Raw genomic sequence first — 20,743 nt, forward strand, 5'->3', positions numbered from 1 at the left:
TAGTTTTGGGAATCTAAGGTCTTTCACATCACATCTAAAAGCACATTTTCATGTAGTTTGAAGGCATTCATACCTGTATTACCTTTGATGCAGTCATTTGGCCTAAGTTTCATCTTCATTTGGAAGCCCCCGGGACTTCCTTCGTATGTAACAGTGGTGCTATTTAGAAACTTGAAAATGAATGTAAAGGCACTTTGTAAATTGTAAAGCTGGAGATATTTTAAAAATAGGGCTTTAAATATTAATAAAGGGTTTAAAAAAACCCCACTAATTGAAGTATTCAAAATTTTGTGTAAATAGATCAACTGGAAAAAAATGCACAGCATGAATGTGGAAACCTGGGCCCCATTTCCAGCTTTACTCCTGGCTCAGGCTACATACAACCCGTGTCCAAGCTTCCACTGGGGAAATGCTGGAGTAGTGAATATGTTCTCAAAGGGTTGGAATAGTCAGTGATAAAAGCATGTTATTTTTGCTAAGTTTTATCTTTAACCTTATCGAGCTATCAGTTACAACTGAAGAATCTTAGGATGGAGTCTCTGTAAATGGCTCCATTTCTGATCCCAATTTTTCCACCAAAGTGACACCCTTAAATCAGAGCCCAGGCTTAGGGAAACTTAACTTCCCAGCTGTGTAGAGACGTTCCCACTTCCCACGTACATATCCTCGAAGGTAACAAACAAACAAAATCCTATTTCCAAAGGTTTTATTTCATGTACTGTTTGCTGTTTAGAACTTTCCTATGCTCTGCATCCTAAAGTCGATCAGTGTGCAAACTCTATCTCATTCAAAAGAGACATGGCCGTTGAGTATCCAGGAAAACACAGGTGAGTGCCACATGCTCACTGGGCATGCTTAAGGAGCTGTTTTGGGCCAAAAGAAAAAGAAAGGAGTGCTTGCAGAAGCGAAAGATACCCCATGCACCCTCAGACACACACTCAGGGAGCTTAGAGGTTGAGGACACTCTTCTATACCAACATGTGGGCCAAAACAGAATTCTTTTCATCTTCCATCACGCTTTTAAAAAAGCAGAGAAGACATTACACATTAACTGACCTTAAATCAATGTCAAAGAAATGAGGAGAAAAAATTAATGCACAAAGAATACAATTCACAAAACAAAATATGCAATGTTTTAAAAGCTGCATACATTTCAACAAAAAAGATGGGGACACAGATTTGGTTATATAGATTTTTCAAAATATTTATTATAAGAAGGCTCCCTTTCCCATATTAAAAGGAAAACATATGACTGGAAATATTCCAAGAATGGAAACTAGGTTAAACCAATTCCCAAGTCCTTATCAAATAATGGATCCATAAAGGAGAGTATATTTTGGAACTTAAAATTAGGGAAGCCTATGCTTAATGTAGATGGGGAAAGAGAAAACAGAACAAAGTCAGAATGATCGTTTACATTTTACAGTCTTTAATTAAGCACATAAAACTGTACTATTTAATATATTTCTCCATGAACTTTTTGTGAAATTCAGATCGCAGTGTATCATTTACAAATCTTTTGTCTTTCTTCTGATCATCTACACCTTTTGCACAGTTCTTGAAAACAACATCATCATCCCACCTAAAGGAAAAAAGCAAACAGAACACTTACATGTCTGTATCAGGAGACATGAAAAAAGTGAGTTGCAAAGCTTAGTCATTACCCAGAAATATGCTCAACATATACATCATCTGATGCAGCAATTACACCCAAAAGAATAAAGTAATTCTTAATAGGTTGTAATTTTGCTTTATTACAGCAGGAAAGGCAATTCCTATTTAGAGCATACATTCTTATGACTTCTCCTGTATGAGAAACTCTGAGTTAAAAAGCAGAAATACACCGGCTTAATTGCATAAATATTTAATGTTTTCAGGTCTGAAACAAAGAGGCAGCACTGGTATTACCCCTGGTTACTGTAGATGGTTCTAGATGATAATAACTGGTCAATTTACTATAGTTCGGATTACCAGATTTTATGCTCTTTGATCAGTTACCACTTAGTAATCATCCACTATAGTATGTGCATTTTATGGCAACAAAAGAAGAAACTACTGGGGTATAACCAGTAAGGCTCATGTGCTGGCCCATGTCCACCTGTCACTGCTAGAGTAAAGAATATTCTGGGTGACCCTCAGAAGAGGGACAGAGCATGGGGAAGTGTGCACATGGATTCCTCCTGTAGCTTTCCCCCTTATGACCTGGCTGTGGCTCTGTTAGTCATGAGGACAACTATATGCAGAGTCCTCTGTGTCCTTCTGGCGAGTCTCTGAATGTGAAGGGTGAGCTTGGGACTCTTCCCACACAGATCTAAAATGTAACTTCTGTAGGGTCAATGGTTCAATGCACTGCTCCATCCCTAGCGCTTGGAACAGTACCTGGGGGCACCTGGGTGGCTCAGTCGGTTAAGCAGCCGACTTCAGCTCAGGTCATGATCTCACGGCTCGTGAGTTCAAGTCCTGCAGCGGGCTCGGTGCTGACACCTCAGAGCCTAGAGCCTGCTTTGAATTCTGTGTCTCCCTTTCTCTCTGCCCCTCCCCAGCTTGCACTCTCTCTCAAAAATAAACAAGCACTAAAAAAATTAAAAAACAACAGTATTTGGTGCACAGCTAGTTATCAGAAATATCTACTGAAAGTAAGTACATGTTCATTCCTTCTCCTTCTATCATTCTAATATCTGACGGAGAAGATGACCAGTGAAAAAGGGGTTTTTAGAGGCTTCACATAATATAGCTTGGTATAAAACTCCCAATCTGCAATATATATCCAACTCGTTAGTGTAAAGTACCTTCTTTTAACTTTGAAGTTGGCCTGAGGCTGGGATGGGCCAGTGAGATTAAGGAGAGGGTTTCCACTCAATATGTTTTCCATACGTATTCTTTCTTCTTCAGCTTTTTGTTCTTGTTCCTGTCAATGACAGAGGAGGGCTCATTTACTTACATTAATTCTGGGATCAATCTTCTTGCATAACTCCTATTTTAAAAGACTGTTAGGATTTTTATGAGGGAGCTGGAGTAAGAATCAAGGTAGCCTTTTTTTTTTTTTTTTAAAGATGTAAGATATACCAGAAAAGTCTCACTTAATCCAAACAATTTGGCTTTTTTACTATAAGTATTTCATGCTTGTCATCATACATTCATTAGTCCGACTCTGAAATTCTAGAATGCATATTTAAACCTATTTTCTTTCTTGAAGTACATACAAAATTCATCGCTCATTCTAAGAGAATACATCAATAAATATATTCTAATAATTTCAGAATATATTAAACATCAAAAAGACACATTTAGCAAAACTTATTACCCTTATTTTTAAAGATGGGCTATATATAACCACAATTAAAAAATAATTTTATTTTGAACTATTAACAATGTAAACTTGCAGCTCCAGGATTAGTGACAAGTTATTATTAACCAAGAAGTAGCTCCTAAAATAAAACAATCATGTAAAATCTTATATTCAGTTAACATGCATTTCTACTAATTCACCGCAGGTTTTTCCATTTTGTTCTTATCATTTATTGTTACTAACTCTCTTACACCTCTCATTCTTCATCAGCTACAAGCTCGTCCTTCTTCACTTTTAATTTAGCATTAACCTCTTTAAACCCAAATCACCCTGTTTCATTCTTAAAAATATAAAATGCCTAGAATTCTTAGCCATAGTAACTGCTGATCTATCTGTTCAGGCTATTTTAAACCAAAGATAAATCCTACTTTATTGGATTTTGGGGATGACAAAAATTAATCAAGGAAAAAGAGACTTTCAATTTAAAGTGAACCTAATAGTGTTTTATATCACTTTAAAAAATAACCTAATTTTTCATACAGGCTAATGATTATTTCATTTTAATATCCAAGTGTGAACAACAGATTTCATTTTTAAGAGGCCAAATAACTGGGAAGTGACAAGATGCAACTTTCAGGGAAATAAACAGGGAAATTACTTTAGGTCACTTTCAGACCTTAAGCAAACAAAATTAAGAGCATCCATCATAGATTAAGAGCAGACAGCTTTCTAAAAACTATGTATTTTTAACAAATTATATTGATGCTGAAAGTGAAAAGATATTTCTCTGAGATGCTATAAAAAAAAGAGCTCAAATATACAATGTATCCAACTTATAATAATAATGTATGTGATATGATAAAGTTCTGGCCATTTTATATCTGCATTATTTTTTCTTTCAGAGTCCTGGCTGATTGCCAAACACAGCACTGGAACAAAGGTGCCCACCCTTTCCATACTCAAGTACCAGGCACATTATGGTTCCCAAACATAGGCTAATAATGAGTAACAGCCTGCATATCGAATCCAAACTGCTCCGTTTTTATAAATAAAATGTTATTGGAACATGGATAGTCAACCTCATTCATTTTGGTATTGTTTGCAGTGGCTTCTGTGCTACAGAGAGCACTAGAGACTACATGGTCTGCAAGCCTGAAATGTCCTGAAATATTTACCATCGGGCCCTTTACAGAAAGCTTCCTAGCCCCTGACATAGGGTGACTGGTTTGAAAATGTTATTTTGGGACACCTCAAAAACCAGCCACTAGAAAACCAGACAGGCAAACAGGAAAAAAAGAAATAACTGTCATTCAATCCCAAGAAACATCAATACATTTTTGTACAAAGACAGTAGATGAGCCCCACAAAATTCCAAGATCTTTGTCTAAAATGTTTATTCTTGGGGCGCCTGGGTGGTTCAGTTGGTTAAGCGTCCGACTTCAGCTCAGGTCATGATCTCACAGCTCGTGAGTTCGAGCCCTGTGTGGGGCTCTGTGCTGACAGCTCGGAGCCTGGAGCCTGCTTCGGATTCTGTGTCTCCCTCCCTCTCTGCCCCTCCCCTAGCTCGCATTCTGTTTCTGTCTCTCTCTCAAAATAAACAAACGTTAACAAAATAAATGAAATGAAATACAATTATCTTTCCTAACGGTCAACCAACTATGTCTCTTTACATATCTAGAGCTGTTAGGCAAGCTGAAAGATTCTGGAATAGAACAACTGCCCTCTAGTGGTGTGCAAGTGATATCAGGAAAGTTGTTATAATTCTTTGATTTTTAAAAATTAGATACAATTATAGGCTATTATGGGAATTATGCCAAACTTTGATGAGAACTATCCTTAAAATATTCTTCTTCCAATTTGAAATCCAGCAATGTTCTACTTCCCTAGACTCCTCACATGAACCCATGTCAGTCTTTTTCCCCCCTTTAAACAGAACAAATTCTTGGTTCAAGCTTGGTTCAAGCTTGCACAGAGAGAGGCTCATTAAAAAAAGCTGAGTTGTTTTGTTTGAAAGTGGAGGCAGATATCTTCATCTGAATGTCTCATAATGAATCAAATCCAACCTGTTCCAGAGTTCATCATCTCTTTTCTCTCCATCTAAACACGCTCATCCTTCTGCCATCCCCTGTATTAGTGACTGGCAGCAACATCTCCCCAGAAACTGGGGGGTCATCGTGGCTGCCACATCTAATCAGCCACTTTATCTGGTCAATTTTACTTCCTCGACAGCTCTATCAGCATCTACTTGCATCTCTCAATTCCAATTCCTATTATGCAAAATTATCATAATTGCATGTGAGGATTACTGGAACAGCCTCCTCAATCAGTTCTCTCAATACAACCTCCATACCTCTGCCAGAGTAATCTTTCCAAACTGCGTATCCAATAATTTTATTATTCATGTTCCCCGGTGTTACTGAAATATTTCATAATAAAATAAACAAAAAAATAAAATGCATATCCAACCTTATCAATCTCCTGCTGAAATCAACTAGCTCCTCATGGCCTTCAAAACCCGAGTCCAAACTCCTTTAGCGCTGGCTTGTGAACCACTAAAGCTGTGACCTGTTCGAGCTCACCTGTTTCTTGTCTTATTTTTATTACTATGGCCAATTCATCCAAAGTTTACAAGTATGTACTATGGGGGCGCCTGGGTGGCTCAGTCCGTTAAGCAACAGACTTCGGCTCAGGTCATGATCTCACGGTTCGTAGGTTCGAGCCCCACATCAGGCTCTGTACTGACAGCTTGGAGTCTGGAGCCTGCTTCGGATTCTGTGTCTCCCTCTCTCTCTGCCCCTCCCCCCGCTCGTGCTCTGTCTCTGTCTCTCTCTCTCTCAAAAATAAATAAAATGTAAAAAAAAAATTAAAAAAAAAGTATGTACTATGGATCCTATGTAATCCTTGTAACTCTCACTGAGACATTCTTTTCTTTCACTGTATAAATGGAGAGAATATGGGGACCCAGAAGTTAGGTAAATTGCCCTAAGTTATATAAAAACTATTGACAGACTATATCAACATATGCCTGGAAAGAAGGCTGCAAAGAGGAGACAAAGATAGCCTCATTATATCCATGGGTTCTCGGTAGGCCATGATTATATGTCGTATTCAACTTTGATTCCTCTGACACTTACTGGACAATGACTCAATGTCTGCTGAACATATGAACAAGTATGTGAACGAAGAGCAGACTGGTAGTATTATTAGGCATGTCTGAGCTATTTGGAAAGAATTTTTTTTTTTTTTTTTTTTTTTTTATTATTTTATTTTTGAGACAGAGAAAGACAGAGAATGAGCAGGGAAGGGGCAGAGAGAGGGGGAGACACAGAATCGGAAGCAGGCTCCAGGCTCTGAGCCATCAGCACAGAGCCCGATGCGGGGCTCAAACTCACAGACTGTGAGATCATGACCTGAGCCGAAGTCAGATGCTCAACCGACTGAGCCACCCAGGTGCCCCTGGAAAGAATTTTTAACACAACCAAGGAAGTTAGGATGTCACAAAAATAATAGGACTTGTAGACCTACAAGTGCTGTAATATCTAGACATGGCATGATTTCTAATACAAGATGATATTACTTACATCAAAAAATATTTCTAGTTTAGCACAGAAGATGGAGAAAGATGTAAATACTTAGTATTTCCATTTTACCTTCCTGGCCTGCTCTTCAGCTCTTTCTTTTTTAATTTTTTCTAGCTCTGCAAGAAGAGCTGCAGTATCATCATCATCACTCTCCTCTTCAAAATCTTCATCTTCATCTTCCTCCTGAAAAAGAATGACAACGGCCCAGGAGATTGGAAAGAAAATGCACATTATTCATTTATTTTTCCATAAAAATCACACTTATCAAATCTCTGGGGCAGCGGTCAGTTTCCTGTTGGGGAAGATAAATGTACTTAAATATAATTAAAATCAACAAGCAACCAAAAAATAAAATAAAACCCCACAAACAAGCTTACAGAATACTTACTAAAATGTCCCTCATATGTTTGAGATTGTAACTTCAAATAGGGTAACAAGATATCTTTCAAATTTACAGGGTCAAAAGAGATTTTACATATGAAAATAGTTCTAAAATCAGAGAAGAAATACTACACTGATATACGCAGTACATATGTACACGGTGTATCACCCTGAGAGTCAAATAATTTTACTAGCTCAAAACAACTTTTAAGCTAGGAAGTAAGGATAATCAAAAGTACAAAAAAGGGTGCTACATTCTCAGAATAATTTCAAACAAACAGTTATTAAATCCCATTTAAAATTGGGTTCCCTTTATTTAATTACTGAGTTCACTACTGAATTCAGTCTGTCAGGTCTGGAATTAATTGTTGACATATACATTTAGTTTGATGCTCCCCACGAAAGGCCACTCATGTTTTCCCACTGTATGTAGAAAATTGCAAGTTAATTACAGACTATAGGGCCCCAATGAATTTTAATGTTAACTGAAGCACTAATTCTGAAAACCTTCCACTTAGATCGCTTCCCTTCCTAAGCAGAGGAAGCCATTAAGTTGAAGTGCACATCTAGAGAGGGCACCTTTGGTATCTAATGTGGAAAGGCCCCTGGGTTCAACTCTTGGGGGTGCTGACAGACACCCTAGGATGAGGAATGCCCTCTGGGGGTACAGAAAACATGGTCAACCTCCAGGATTTAGTACAGAGAATTCTTTTTTAGGGAAGCTTATTCTTTAATAGAGCACTTCCTTATGTGGTTCTCTGGAGATCAAACTTGCCCTTGAAGTTTGATTACTCTTTTTTTTTTTTATATAATTTTTTTTTTTTTTTTTTAACGTTTATTCATCTTTGAGACAGAGAGAGACAGAGCATGAATAGGGGAGGGGCAGAGAGAGAGGGAGACACAGAATCTGAAACAGGCTCCAGGCTCCGAGCTGTCAGCACAGAGCCTGACGCGGGGCTCGAACTCACGGACCGTGAGATCATGACCTGAGCTGAAGTCGTACGCTTAACCGACCAAGCCACCCAGGCGCCCCGAAGTTTGATTACTCTTGTGATTAATACTTTTTAAGAATCAACCATGGGGCGCCTGGGTGGATCAATCAGTTAAGTGTCCAACTCCTGATTTTGGCTCAGGTCATGATCTCACGGTTCGTGAGACCAAGCCCCGTGTCCAGCTCTGCGCGGAGCCTGCTTGGGATTCTCCCTCTCTCTTTCTGCCTCTCCCCTGCTCACGCTCTCACTCTCTCAAAATAAATAAATAAACTTAAAAATCAACCATAAAGCTTAACACTGATGTCAGGGCTACATGTGAATAACAGGAAGTAAATAAATACAGGTCACTTCTCAAAGTCAAAAAACAAAAAAAGCATTTCAGAAAACACAATAAAAAAATTATCACATGGAGATCAATGGAGGAAATAAAACATACATCTGTTAGAGGATCATCTGCATCAAGGTTGGCAGCAGGAATCTGGTCTAACCGAGGTTTCTTTGACACTGATGAGGAGGTTGTATGTTCTGGGGGAAAACAAACATCATTTAGCTTACTAAAATAAACACTGCATTTCTTGTAACATTTTAGGGACGTGTGGGCACAAAGAGCTTACAGGAACCACAGTGCCTGGAATGTGCCCTTGGTTAAGTATTTGTTGAATGAATTAATGAAAGTATTGATCTGAATAGGAGAACTATATAGCCTCTCTCGGGAAATTGAGGAAATAGTTTACATATACTGAAAATATAAAAAAGCTACTGTAACTGATGCCTGTAAATGCCTGCCAAAAACTAGCGACAAAACTAAGAGACCCTCATAGACAGAAACTTATGGGGCTCAATGAGTGTGGCTATTCTCAACAGTAAAAACCTTTATGTGAGGGGCGCCTGGGTGGCTCAGTTGGTTAAGCGTCCGACTTCGGCTCAGGTCACGATCTCGCAGTTTCTGAGTTCGAGCCCTGCATCGGGCTCTGTGCTGACAGCTCGTAGCCTGGAGCCTGCTTCAGATTCTGTGTCTCCCTCTCTCCCTGGCCCTTCCCCTCTCGAGCTCTGTCTCTCTCTCAAAAAATAAATAAACATTAAAAAAAAAGATTTAAAAAAAACAAAACAAAACACCTTTATGTGAACTGAAACAACAGCTACTAGGTATCCCCAGGTCATCCTGTTCCTTCTACCACAGAAGCACAGATGGAATTAGAACCCAACCTCATCAGTGCTAATCTAATCGCTTAAGAAAGTGTTACTGATGTCTTAAAGCAAACAATATTTTAAACTGTTCACACCAATATTTTAAAGGCAAACAAAATACTGATCAGTTCCAATTAGAACATGAAATAAAAACCGTTATTGACCTAATTTCAGGAAACAAATGTCTGGGGGTAGTGTTAGTACCTCGTGTTGGACGATCTCTATTTTTTTCTCTGGCGGCAGCTCGCTCTCTCTCCTCCAGCTCTCTCCTGAAGTCACGGTTGCGAACTTCTTCAGGGGCATCCTGAGTGGTTTGTCTAAAGGAGAAACAAATGAGGGCAAAACTGTTACTTAGGCAACATGGATACAAGTTACATCCTTGTGATGTTTCCAATATTTCAAAAAGCACAAACTGAGTCACACATATTTTCCCATAAGGCTGCAGATGAATTAAAATGTCTTTACTTTTTGTTAGCCATGTCATCTCAGGGCTCATTACTGTGACACTTTTAATCTCATAATGATTAGTGCAGACCGTGCACAGGCCCTCTGAGGTAACTATTACTGTGCCACCTACATATGGAAATTCCCAGTTAACAGCAATTTCTGCATCAGTAATATACAGTAGTGCATTATAATCAGAGCATAATTTTAATGTCAAATACTCTATTGCATTCTACGCCTATGAAAATAGATGACTTAAGCGATCAATCCTCAAACATGTTACAGTCTCATGACCATGCCATTTAACATTTTTAGTCTTGTTTTCTGAACAAGGAAATGAAAAGTCTTCGTTACCTATATTTTATCTTTGTATGAGAAGGTAGGTCTCTACTTGAATACTGCTTTGAGAGTTGGCTCAAATCACCTTCTCCTTTTCCTCTCCCCCCTCTCGCAGGTTCAAAAGTTGGCCTAGCTGCTGTTGTCATCTTTTATGCTTTAAAGAAAAACAGTATCCAGTTAATTCCAATATGATAAACTCTCATTGCATAAAGTATTCATAAATATCCATCCTTGTGAAATAATTTCCAAAACTCATTCTCCAAAATTTACCTAAAGAATCTCAAACAAAAGTTTTGAAGAAAACAAATTATGAAGCTCAGGGTGTATAAGGAATACGGCTTCTTAGGCGGCTCTTAGTGCAAAAAAGTCTCTCATGAAGATCTGAGTTTGTGTTCCTGTTCTCCTGTCTCTGTGACCTTGGGCAAGTCACCGGGCTTAAGTTTCTGTGAAATGGGCTAAATATCCCTCAAAGGATTATTATATGAGAATTGAAATGTCAAAGTCTTGTAAAATTTAGCACTGCCACGATTAACTTTTAAAAATTCTCAACTCAACATTACTCCACCAGACACCCTAACTAAACCTCGTACAACAGAAAATAGGCTAGTGACGACAAGAACAAAAATTACTTTAAAATCACTGACAAAGTTAGTGAGTGTCCTGGAGAAACGTGTGCTAAAGTTTAATGACGGTTACGTGGGCAAAATTCTCCGACAACCCTTTGTTGATCCAATTTTCTCCTACAGCCACCGTTATAAGTCAGATCTTTTGTAGGTTACAAAGCTCAAGACAGGACACTCCCCCCCAAAGGATTCTGATAAGCAAAACTCCGGGACCCATTCCTTGCGTTACTTTTGGTTTTGAGCTGCCAAGAGTGGTGCCTGGCAGAGGTGGCTCCTAAAACCCCGTTAAGGGTCCGAAAAGCATGAGTGTGGGGACGCTGGGGGAACCGGTATACTGTTCCAGATTTTCAAAAAGGGAAAAGGGGTGTATGCAAAGGGAGAAACTGGGTTGTCTGCCGCTGGGGGTGCCGCCGCCTCCCACACACCCCCGGATCATCGTCGCTCCCACCTCCCGGGGGTTCGCCTTCAGGCTGTTACCAGAAACTCGCTTGACTCTTCACCCAAGGCCCGATTCGCAGGGGGTTGGGGGGTTGGAGGGGCGTGGACCCTATTTAACGCCGTCTGCAAAGCTGCCTTCACGCTGCGCGCTCCGCGGCCGGCCTGGGATTCGCCGGGCTCTACCACCGCCCGCTGCTCCGCGGCCTCCTCCGCCCGCGCCCGGTTCTCTACTGCCGACTCCGGCCGCAACCACCCTTTCCCGCCCCTCTCGGACAACAGAGACGACCTGCTACCCTCCTGCCGCTCACGTCGGCCGGGGTCTAATGCTGCAGCCTCCGGAAATCATACAGGCACCATTACGACTCGTACCTCCCAGGAGCCTCTGCGCCCAAAGCCAGGGGCCAAGACCCGGAAGCAAACCCTAGGCTCTTTAGTCGCAGTTTAGAGGCGGAGGCAGAGACCAATCCGCAGCAGGCAAGGTGGAAGTCGGCGTGACGACAGAAAGGGGCGGGGCCGAAACGGCCCAGGGGGCGGGCGTTTGAAATCAGTGCTTTAGGGTAGACCCTAAACATCATTTTATACCTTCGAGAACCAATTACTTAATGTCTCTTCCGTCTTTCCCTTCCCCGACCCCCTCCCAGACTCCTTCATTCCGGTGCTGCGTGGACGGAAAGCCCCGGGTAGCCGACACCACGTCCCCGGCTAGCGAGAGAGAGCGTAGAGAAGGATTACACCAAACTGTTTAAATCCAACGGCTCCAGCTTCCTCTCTCCTGAGCTAGACCCAACAAGCCTAGAGAGTTGGGCTACGGAAAAACTAGTGTTTTCATTTAATTGGATATGAAGAAAGAACAAATATGTACGGGGGCAACCACGATCTTTATAAAGGTACCATTCCTGCAAAAATATTAGTCTGCAAAAGCAAAGGTTGTATTCGTATTGTTTGTTAAAATTTCTATTTTTTAGAAAAGTCTAAGTTCTAGTGGGAGGGGAGATGTCACTATTCGAGATTCATTTATGAACCCGATTACGAGCGTTTAGAACGGTGGGCCCAACTGCCAGAAGCACGAGATGCAGTTATAAGATGGCTACTCAAGCGTTAGGTGAACTTTTAATGAGACAACGAACGAGGCGGGGGGGTGGGGGGGGACCTCAGCAGTCGTCTTTCCTCCCTTTCCCAAGAAGCACTCTGGGAGCAGGGCTCTCGTTTGCTTAGCCCATATTGGTATCTCCTCACATAGTTTTTGGCCACAGCAGATACTCAATATTTATTAAACAAATGAAAATTCAGCTCCTCCAACTTGGTTTCAAATGTAAAGAGCTCATTAAATTGAACATTAAAAAGCTTTATTTTCGGAACTCTTTCTTTGAAACTTATAAATGAAAAAAAGTAAAAAAAAAAAAAAAAGCCCCTTATAAAGTTCAAGATGAAGATCTTAGTTCTTAATGGAGGTGTTTCTCCCCTAGTTTTGCACATCTCCGTAAAGGATGCTACCATGTATGAGTTATTAAACCCAAATCTTGAGGATCCTAATTGAATTCCTTTTTCTAAACCCTTCACATTTAGTTTATTTGCAAGACTTGCCAATTTTACTTCCAAAATGATACCCCACATTTCATTCCACTGCCACTACCCTAAGTCTAAGACACTATTTTTCACCGGCATTTGCAATTGCTCCCTAATGCGTCTTCTTGCTTCCACTTTTGTCCAACGTACAGTTAATTTTGCATGTAGCAGTGAGAGTGACCTTTGAAAATTACAAAGCAGGTAGTTAAGTTACTCTCCTGCAGAAAAATCCACTGCACTTAGAGTAAAAGTCAAATTCCTTAATGCGACTTGAGACCTCGTGGAGTCTGGTTCCTGCCTAGCTCCTTGACTTCACTTATAATCAGACACTTCTTACATATTAAACTTTAGCCACAGCCAACAGGGCGTTTCTGTTTCAGAAACGAGGGTAAGGTTCCTTTGTACTAGGTTTTCTCTGTTGCCTGTGCCCCAAGACGACTGTTAACATCCTTCAAGTCTCTGCTCAAATGTTACTGTGTCAGTGAGGCTTTTCCCTGACATCTTCTTTGTCACCCCCAAGCCCCAAACATGCAAATACCGTCACATCGCCCTACTTTATTTTTTTTGTAGTACCAAATGCTGCCAAATTTATTCTGCCATTGTTTTTTCGCCTTGTTTTTTGTCTGAGAGGCAGTATAGCAGAGTCGTTAAGAGATAAGGGATCTATAGCCTGTCTTGGTGCTAAATTCCAGGTGTGCCTTTGACTAGCTGTTTAGCCTTGCCCTAAAGGGAAAGTTATTTTCCCTTTTTGTGCCCTCAGTTTCCATTATATAAAATGGGGATAATTCTAGTCTTGACCTCCTATTGTTATGATAAGGATTAAATGAAGTAATACTTGTAAAGTGCTTAAAACAGTCTCAGCAAACAGTACTTGCTAAATTAATGTTAGCTATTATTATTATTAATATTATTTTTATTATTATTGTCTATCTTCCTATATTAGAACGTAAGTTCCAGGAAAGCAGGAACCTTGTCTCTCTTGTTCACTGGTGTATCCTCTGCATGTAGAACAGTGCCTGGCACATAATAGGTGCTGAGTAAGTATTTGTTGAATGAATGAATGATTGATGCACTATGAAGTGGAGGAAAGAAGTAACAATGACAGGGTGGTGACACAATTATAGATAATACCCCTGGTTTCTATATCCCAGCTGCCCTTATCAGCCCTGAGTCAATCACCCTGATTCCTTTTGCTCTTAGCCCACCACCATGGGCTAATCTTTGGATCACCATGATTAAATAACCACCCCTGTAATTCCATTAACACCCACGTACAATATCATCAGTCCATGAAGTTAAAAGCTTTGACCTAAATGGTCTGAAAGTAGTAATTAGAAAACACTAAAAAAGTGTTTGCTTAAGTGATTTTAAAGTACTGATAAATGAAACCAAAAGCTTTTGACTTAAGTGGTTTGAAAGTATTAGAAAAAAAAACCTAAAAGCAAGTTTACTAAAAACTTAAAATATACCTTATCAGTTACCTTTGCTGGCAAAAGTCATATATAACCTCCCAGGAGTTCTCATTTTAAGCCCATGACCACAGAAATCCAGTTGTGCCTCGAATTCTGCCTGCCAAACCTCTTATGCTCCTCTAATTGCTTATTTTTCCACTCTGCAATGATATGATTTCCTACAGTCCCCTCTTTCTTCAAATCTACACACCCTTTCCACCCTCTTTTCCCTTCTCATCCTCTTTCCCAGGAGTGGATGATCTTCTGACTACTTGCGAAAACAAAAGCTCTTAAACAAGGATTTCTCACGTGCCCTCCAGCAGATCTACCAAACTGCCCATGACTGTGCCCATTACCCTCAGCTCTCTATGGGTTACTAGACATGAGATGACCTAAGCCCCCTCCTTTGTGGTCTGGATCCTAATCCCTCCAACCTTCTTTGTAACTGACATCCTGCTGTATTTCTTATCTCTCATAATCTATGAATCAATCCATTCCTTGTAGATCATTCTTATCAGGTTTTGGATACATATAGTAGATCTTAACCTTTAACAATGCTCCTTCATTTTAATATGACAAAGGCAGTATTTTAATTCAATGTGTAAGGGATATTTTACATAATAACTATGACTGTAAAACCGACTCTTGTGGCAGGATGTAATGTGGAGTTCTAGCTTCAGAATTTACACAAATAGTATGTCCTATTGAATTGAATATCCAAAAGGAAAAAAGAAACCATAAATATCTAAGAAGAAATCTTAAGAGACTATTTCCACAACTAGGGTTTGTAAAGACCTTTTGAGCAAGGCAGAACACCTAAGAGCTGTGCAAAGAGTAAATGTAAAACTTTATCTATATAAAATTTTTATTTTATTAAAGAAGGTGCTTAAAACAAAGTCAAAGATAAATGCTAGATTAACAGGTGAATTTTGTAATACCTATAACGTAAAAGGTTACTACTACTATACATAACAAGATACAAACAACCCAATTAAAAAGATGGGCAAAGAATATAAACAGGCCATTCAGAGATAGCAATTCCAAAGAAACAATAAACATAAAAGACACACAACCTCCCTATTAGGAAGATGAAAGGAAACTAATAATTACCACATTATAGTATCAGATTGGCAATAATTTTGACAAATTAACAAGACAATTGGATGGGATTGGGAGAAAAGGGGATCCAGCTAGACAATAGGCATTGGCTCCTGATTTCTCTCACAGTGAAAATAAAAGGTGCTCACAGTGACCTACAAGACTCTCCCCTACATGACTGATTTCCTCTCTTGCTCATGTCTCTCTAGGCTACATCCCTTCCTGGTGTTATGTGATCATATCTCCTGCCTTAGGGTCCTTGCAATAGCTATTTCCTTGGCCAAGAACACTCTCACTTGTCTTATTCAGGTGTAGGTTTAAATGAGGTCACCCAAACATGACAGTCCTATTGAAAGTTGCAACCCTCCTCCCCGTTGGTCCCCCAGCATTCTGTTCTCCTTATCTCCCTTATCCTGCTGTCCTTTTCTTTTTTACATAGCATATGTCCTCTTCCATGATCCTATATAATTTAGATATGTTTATTATTTCTTTCTCTACTTATTCCATGCAGTATATAAATTCTACAAGGGCAGAATCTTTGTTCATCCCAATGACGTAAGCCAAGCACCTAGAACAGTGCCTGGCACCAAGAGATGCCCACAATTTTTTTACAAATGAATTAATGAATGAATGGATGGATGGATGAATGAATGAGTGATTGAGTGAGTGAGTTCACAGGGAAAGAAATCACATTTTGGTATAAAAAGCTATTGCCTTAATCTCTTTTATATTTTAAAGGAGAGAAAAGTAATTTAACATTCTGCTAGTCTGGAAATAGATTTGAAATGAAGATACACCAAGACCCAAAAAGATTTCTTTTCAGGAAAGAATCACTAAATGAAAAATCCTGTGACTCTCAGGCTCTATAGGCACCATCAAAATTCTAATTCAGTCAGCCCCATCCCCATCCAGTCACAGCTCTAATTTAATCCAACCTTCTTTCAATTCCTCCAATTCTAGTAAACCCTCTCATTTTTACAAAGTTACAAAATGTGAAAATTTTGCTTGAAAATGTTTCTTTGAAGCTTTGAATAAGAAAATGAAGAAAAACCCCCAGTGGTCACAAGTCAGAAATCACGTTAAAACAAACAAACAAACATAAACAATGGCATCTGTTTAAACTGTTTAACTTGAAAATGCCCAATTTTCTAAGATAAAAAAAACTGGTCCTTTGTTTTGACAAGACTAGATGCCCTGAAGCCCAGGGTTTTCTGGAGACAACTTCAGAATGAAATTTGTGATGGTTCAGGCTAGATTACTGGATAATAGTGTAATTTTAACACCTTTTACTTAATATGAGCACATGGCTACCTCATCAGCTGGCCAGCCCATAATTACCAAGACAATTAAAAACAAACATATTAAAAAAAAACAGTTAAAACTAAACAACTGATGTGGGGAAAATAAAGAGACAGACATACTGGGCAAATTCTAAGCAATGCCAACAAAAGAACTGTAGCAACATTATCAAAAGTATTTTGGGGGTACTTGGGTGGCTCAGCTGGTTAGGCATCTGACTCTTGATTTTGGCTGAAATCATGATCTTGCAGTTCACGAGATCAAGCTGTGCATCAGGCTCAGTGCTGACAGCTGGAGACTACTTGGGATTCTCTCTCTCTCCCTCTCTCTCTACCCCTCCCTCACGTGTGTTCTCTCTCTCTCTCCTTCCCTCCCTCCTCAAAAAATAAATATTTAATAAAAAAAAGTATTCTTTAAATAGAATAGCATTAAGAAGGACATGAATAGGGCCATCCTATCATATCATAAAGAAAAATACTCTAGGAAAATATTTCCAATCATGAATATGCAACTAACTACGTAGTCGGGAAAAATATAAAGCAAAAATAAAGAATTAAAAGGAAAAACTGACATCCATAATTACAATGGGAATTTTTTTTAACGTAAGTTTTCTCAGATTAATAGATCAAGCAGACAAATTAACAACATTGAAGCATTGAGTACATAGATACATATGCTCATTGCATTTATATATGCATATTTATATATTATGTTTATATGTGTATAAAATCCTTGAAAACGAGAATACACATCATTTTTAATAAACATTGAACATTTACAAATTTTAATCAAATATAAAGCCCTCAAATTTCAATAAATGCTTATGTATATCTAAATGATAATATTTAGTCTTGCCAATTTTTGAGCTTTATATAATGTTAAAAATGTTATATAAATGAATCATATGTGTTCATTGTGTTTTGCTTTTTTCCTTCGACTTAATGTATATTTTGTGTAGCTGTAGTATACTACGTGGAATTCCATCGTGTAAAAATACGCAATATGTGTTATTCTAATAACTATGCTTTCTGATGTGGGTGTTACAAATAATGCCACTATGAACACTCTTATAAATGTGCAGAGATGTATGTGTATACATTTTATTTATATATATCCTGTCAGCAGGGTGAGGGTTTTAGTTCCATACTTTCACCACACTTGATATTGTCCAACTTTTCAATTTTAACTCACCTGATACATGATAGTAGTATCTTATTGAGGTCTGAATTTGCATTCTTTTGATTACTAAACAACATACATATGTTTAATGTCCATTTGGACTTCTTTTGTGAGGAATTGAGGTCTTTTTTTCTATTGATTCCTCTGAGTTTTTAGTACTTAGGTACCAGCTCTGTTGCTTATTTATGCTACATGTGTATTTTCCATTTCTTGACTCCTCCTTTTGGTATATTTTGATATACAAAAAGTCTTAGTATTTGGGTAGTTCAGCTGATCAGTCTTTTCCTTTCTGCTTTGTGCATGGTATTTATTGATTGAGAAATTCTTCCCTACTTGAAGTTATAAGAAATTCCTGGATATTACCCAAAAGTTTTATAGTTACAGCTTTCACAGTTCCACTAGGAATTCATTTTTGTGCATGCTGTGATAGAGAGGTCTTGAAATCTGGTAAAGCAAGCCATCTTATCTTGACCCTCTTTTATGAGTGCTGTACTATTCTTGGTCCTTTGTGCTTCAATATAAAATGTGAAATGTTATATTCTACAAAAATACTTTTGGGATTTTGATTAGAATAACATTGAATCTATAGATCAATATAAGAAGAATTGACAATTCTACACTATTGAATCTTTAAATCTATGAACAGTTATGTCTTTCCATTTATTTAGGTCTACTTCAATTGCCTCTAAGTAAATTTATATTATTTTCTTTTTAGAAAACTTGCAAGATTTTGTTATCTTTGGCCTTATGTGCCACTTAATTTTTAATACTATTGTAAATGGCATCTTTCTTAAATTTTGATTTCCTAGTTGTTGCTGATATATATAAATTTTTTTATATATTGCTATTTTAAATTCAGAGACCTTGCTAAACCTTCTTATTAATTAAAGTAGCTTATTTATAAATCTTTTGGATTTTTCATATGTGCAGTGATATCTGTGAATAATGATGGCTTTGTTTCTTCCTTTCCAATCTTTCCCCTCTCCTCTCTCTTTTTCCTTGCTACCTTATGTTGGATAGGACATCCTGGGCAGTGTTTAATAAAGAAATCACAGGCATCCTTATCTTTTTCCTGATCAGAAAGGGAAAGCATTCAACTTTTACTAGTAAAGTGAAGGTTTTAGGTAGATGCACTTTACTCAATAAAATTTCCTTAAAATTTTTAATTTGCTAAATGGGTGGTGGATTTTATCAAACACTTCTACATCTAGTGGGGTTCTCTTTTAGTTTGTTAGTGTGTTCCTGTATGTATTTATTTAACTATCAACCTTTCATTCTTAGAATAAACCCACCTTGATCCTGATGAATATATTGCAGGAATCAATTTACTCAAATTCTATTTAGGACTTTTGCATCTATGTTCATAAGTGAGATTAGCTTGTTATGTTCCTTTCTCATAGTGTCCTCATTAGAGATTTGTGTAATAAAATGTGTTGGAAAATATTCTTTTTTCTGTTCTCTGAAAATTTGTCTAAGGTTGACATTGTTTCTTCTTTGAATGTTTGGTAAAATTTGATGGTTAGACCATCTGGACTTAGAATTTTATTTGTGAAGAGAGTTTTGAACTACTGTTTCGGTTTTCTTGATGTTTATTGATATACTCAGTGCTCTATTTCTTCATGTGTCAATTTTGCTATTATGTTTTTCTAAGAATTTGTTTCATCTGAATTTTAAAAATATTGGCTTAAAGTTATTTATTCTGTCTTTACTTATTTTTTAAATGTCTGCAGCAGTTACAGTGATGATCTTTTAATCTTTCCTGATATTGGTCACTTGTGCCTTCTATTTTTGGTCTTTGCTATTTTCATCAGAGGCTTTCGATTTTATTTGACTTTTCAAAAAAACAACCTTTGATTTTGTTCATCCTCTCTATTTTATATTGGTTTTCTATTTCATCCATTTCTGGTTGTATTTTTATTATTTTCTTTTTTCTACTTTCCTTGCTTTTTTCCTAAATTTCTGAAATGGATGCTTAGCTCATTTAATTTTTCAGACTTCTTTCTTTTCCTTTTTAGATATTTATTTAAATATATAAATCTTCTTTTTAATACCTTTTACTACATCCCACAAGATTTGAAATGTAGAATACCCCCCTCTAATTTAAAGTATTTCCTAATTTCCATTTTTATTTCTTTCTGATTAAAAGTTTGTTTAGAAATTTATTTTTAATTTTATAAAATTTGGAATTTGGGATTTGGGTGTCTTTTTAATATTAATTTTTAACTTTGTTGTTTATAATTATGGCCTGCCTGCTTTTAGCCCTTTAACATTTGTTAAAACTTGTTTTCTGGCCACAGGTTTATGGTCAATTTTGTAAGGTTTCCATAGGACTTGAAAAAAAATTCTATTCTGTATTTTTGGGAGTACAAAGTTCAGTATATGACCATTAGGTCAATTTTTAGATTTCATTGCTCAAGTATTCTATATTTCTTTACAAATACTTGATCAATTAGTAGAGTCCTGGTCCTGTTTTTCTTGATTCCCTGTCACTCTCAAAAGTGTGTCAGATTGGTGTTAAATGATATGATGTAACTTAAAGTTTAGAACCACTCTTATTAAATTCTGAAATGAATGTAGAATTTCTACTAATCAGTCAACATTCAGTATTTTACTGGAGATCATATCTAATTATATAAGACTTCCATTCCTGCCCAGCTTCCAAAAAAAAAAAAAAAAAAGAAAAGAAAAGAAAAAAAAAAAAGAAGCAATGACTACTGGAAAAGAAGAGATATGAGTTTTGTATTTTTTTCAGAAAATATCTATATGGAAAAGTCTAGAATCAATGGTCAGGCTGGTTTAACTAATAGGAAAAAGAGGTGTAAAGTTTGAAAAGAGATGTAGATCAATAAATAATGAAAATTAATAGAAAAATGTC

At 37.7% G+C, this 20,743-nt stretch overlaps 2 protein-coding genes across 8 annotated transcripts in view; one reads left to right on the top strand and one right to left on the bottom strand.

The window, feature by feature from the left end:
- Positions 1-1,406: 1,406 nt before the first annotated feature.
- On the bottom strand, positions 1,407-11,733 carry CWC15 (CWC15 spliceosome associated protein homolog). 6 transcript variants are annotated; one of them, XM_049620497.1, is made up of 7 exons: positions 11,645-11,733; positions 10,230-10,368; positions 9,636-9,748; positions 8,680-8,768; positions 6,940-7,053; positions 2,790-2,908; positions 1,407-1,582 (listed from the first exon to the last, which is right to left on the bottom strand). In XM_049620497.1, exons 2-7 carry the CDS (start codon positions 10,358-10,360, stop codon positions 1,453-1,455), a joined length of 696 nt encoding a protein of 231 aa, XP_049476454.1. In that variant the 5' UTR covers positions 10,361-10,368; positions 11,645-11,733; the 3' UTR covers positions 1,407-1,452. The 6 variants fall into 6 exon arrangements, with proteins under 6 accessions (XP_049476454.1, XP_049476444.1, XP_049476424.1 ...); XM_049620487.1 differs by having other exon boundaries at positions 11,584-11,662; XM_049620467.1 differs by having other exon boundaries at positions 11,562-11,651.
- Positions 11,734-11,760: 27 nt separating this feature from the next.
- Positions 11,761-20,743, top strand: part of KDM4D (lysine demethylase 4D) — a 33,911-nt gene continuing 24,928 nt past the window's right edge. Inside the window, exons 1-2 of one of the 2 annotated variants that reach the window (XM_049620302.1) lie at positions 11,761-12,201; positions 13,785-13,878. The gene's annotated coding sequence lies outside the window, so the exon portion shown is untranslated. The remainder of the gene's footprint in view (positions 12,202-13,784; positions 13,879-20,743) is intronic. The other variant, XM_049620292.1, reaches the window with a different exon arrangement.

The sequence above is a fragment of the Panthera uncia genome, chromosome D1, assembly GCF_023721935.1.
Source record: "Panthera uncia isolate 11264 chromosome D1, Puncia_PCG_1.0, whole genome shotgun sequence".
NCBI lineage: Eukaryota > Metazoa > Chordata > Mammalia > Carnivora > Felidae > Panthera > Panthera uncia.

What these genes read in the sequence shown, in the direction of transcription:
- CWC15 (XM_049620497.1), bottom strand. Translation starts at nt 10,360, where the DNA reads ATGACAACAGCAGCTAGGCCAACTTTTGAACCTGCGAGAGGGGGGAGA. An exon ending in CAGATGATCCTCTAACAGAT is followed by an intron (nt 7,054 to 8,679) that starts GTATGTTTTATT and finishes ATTCTTTTTCAG; the next exon opens with GAGGAAGATGAAGATGAAGA. An exon ending in CTGAAGAGCAGGCCAGGAAG is followed by an intron (nt 2,909 to 6,939) that starts GTAAAATGGAAA and finishes TGTCATTGACAG; the next exon opens with GAACAAGAACAAAAAGCTGA.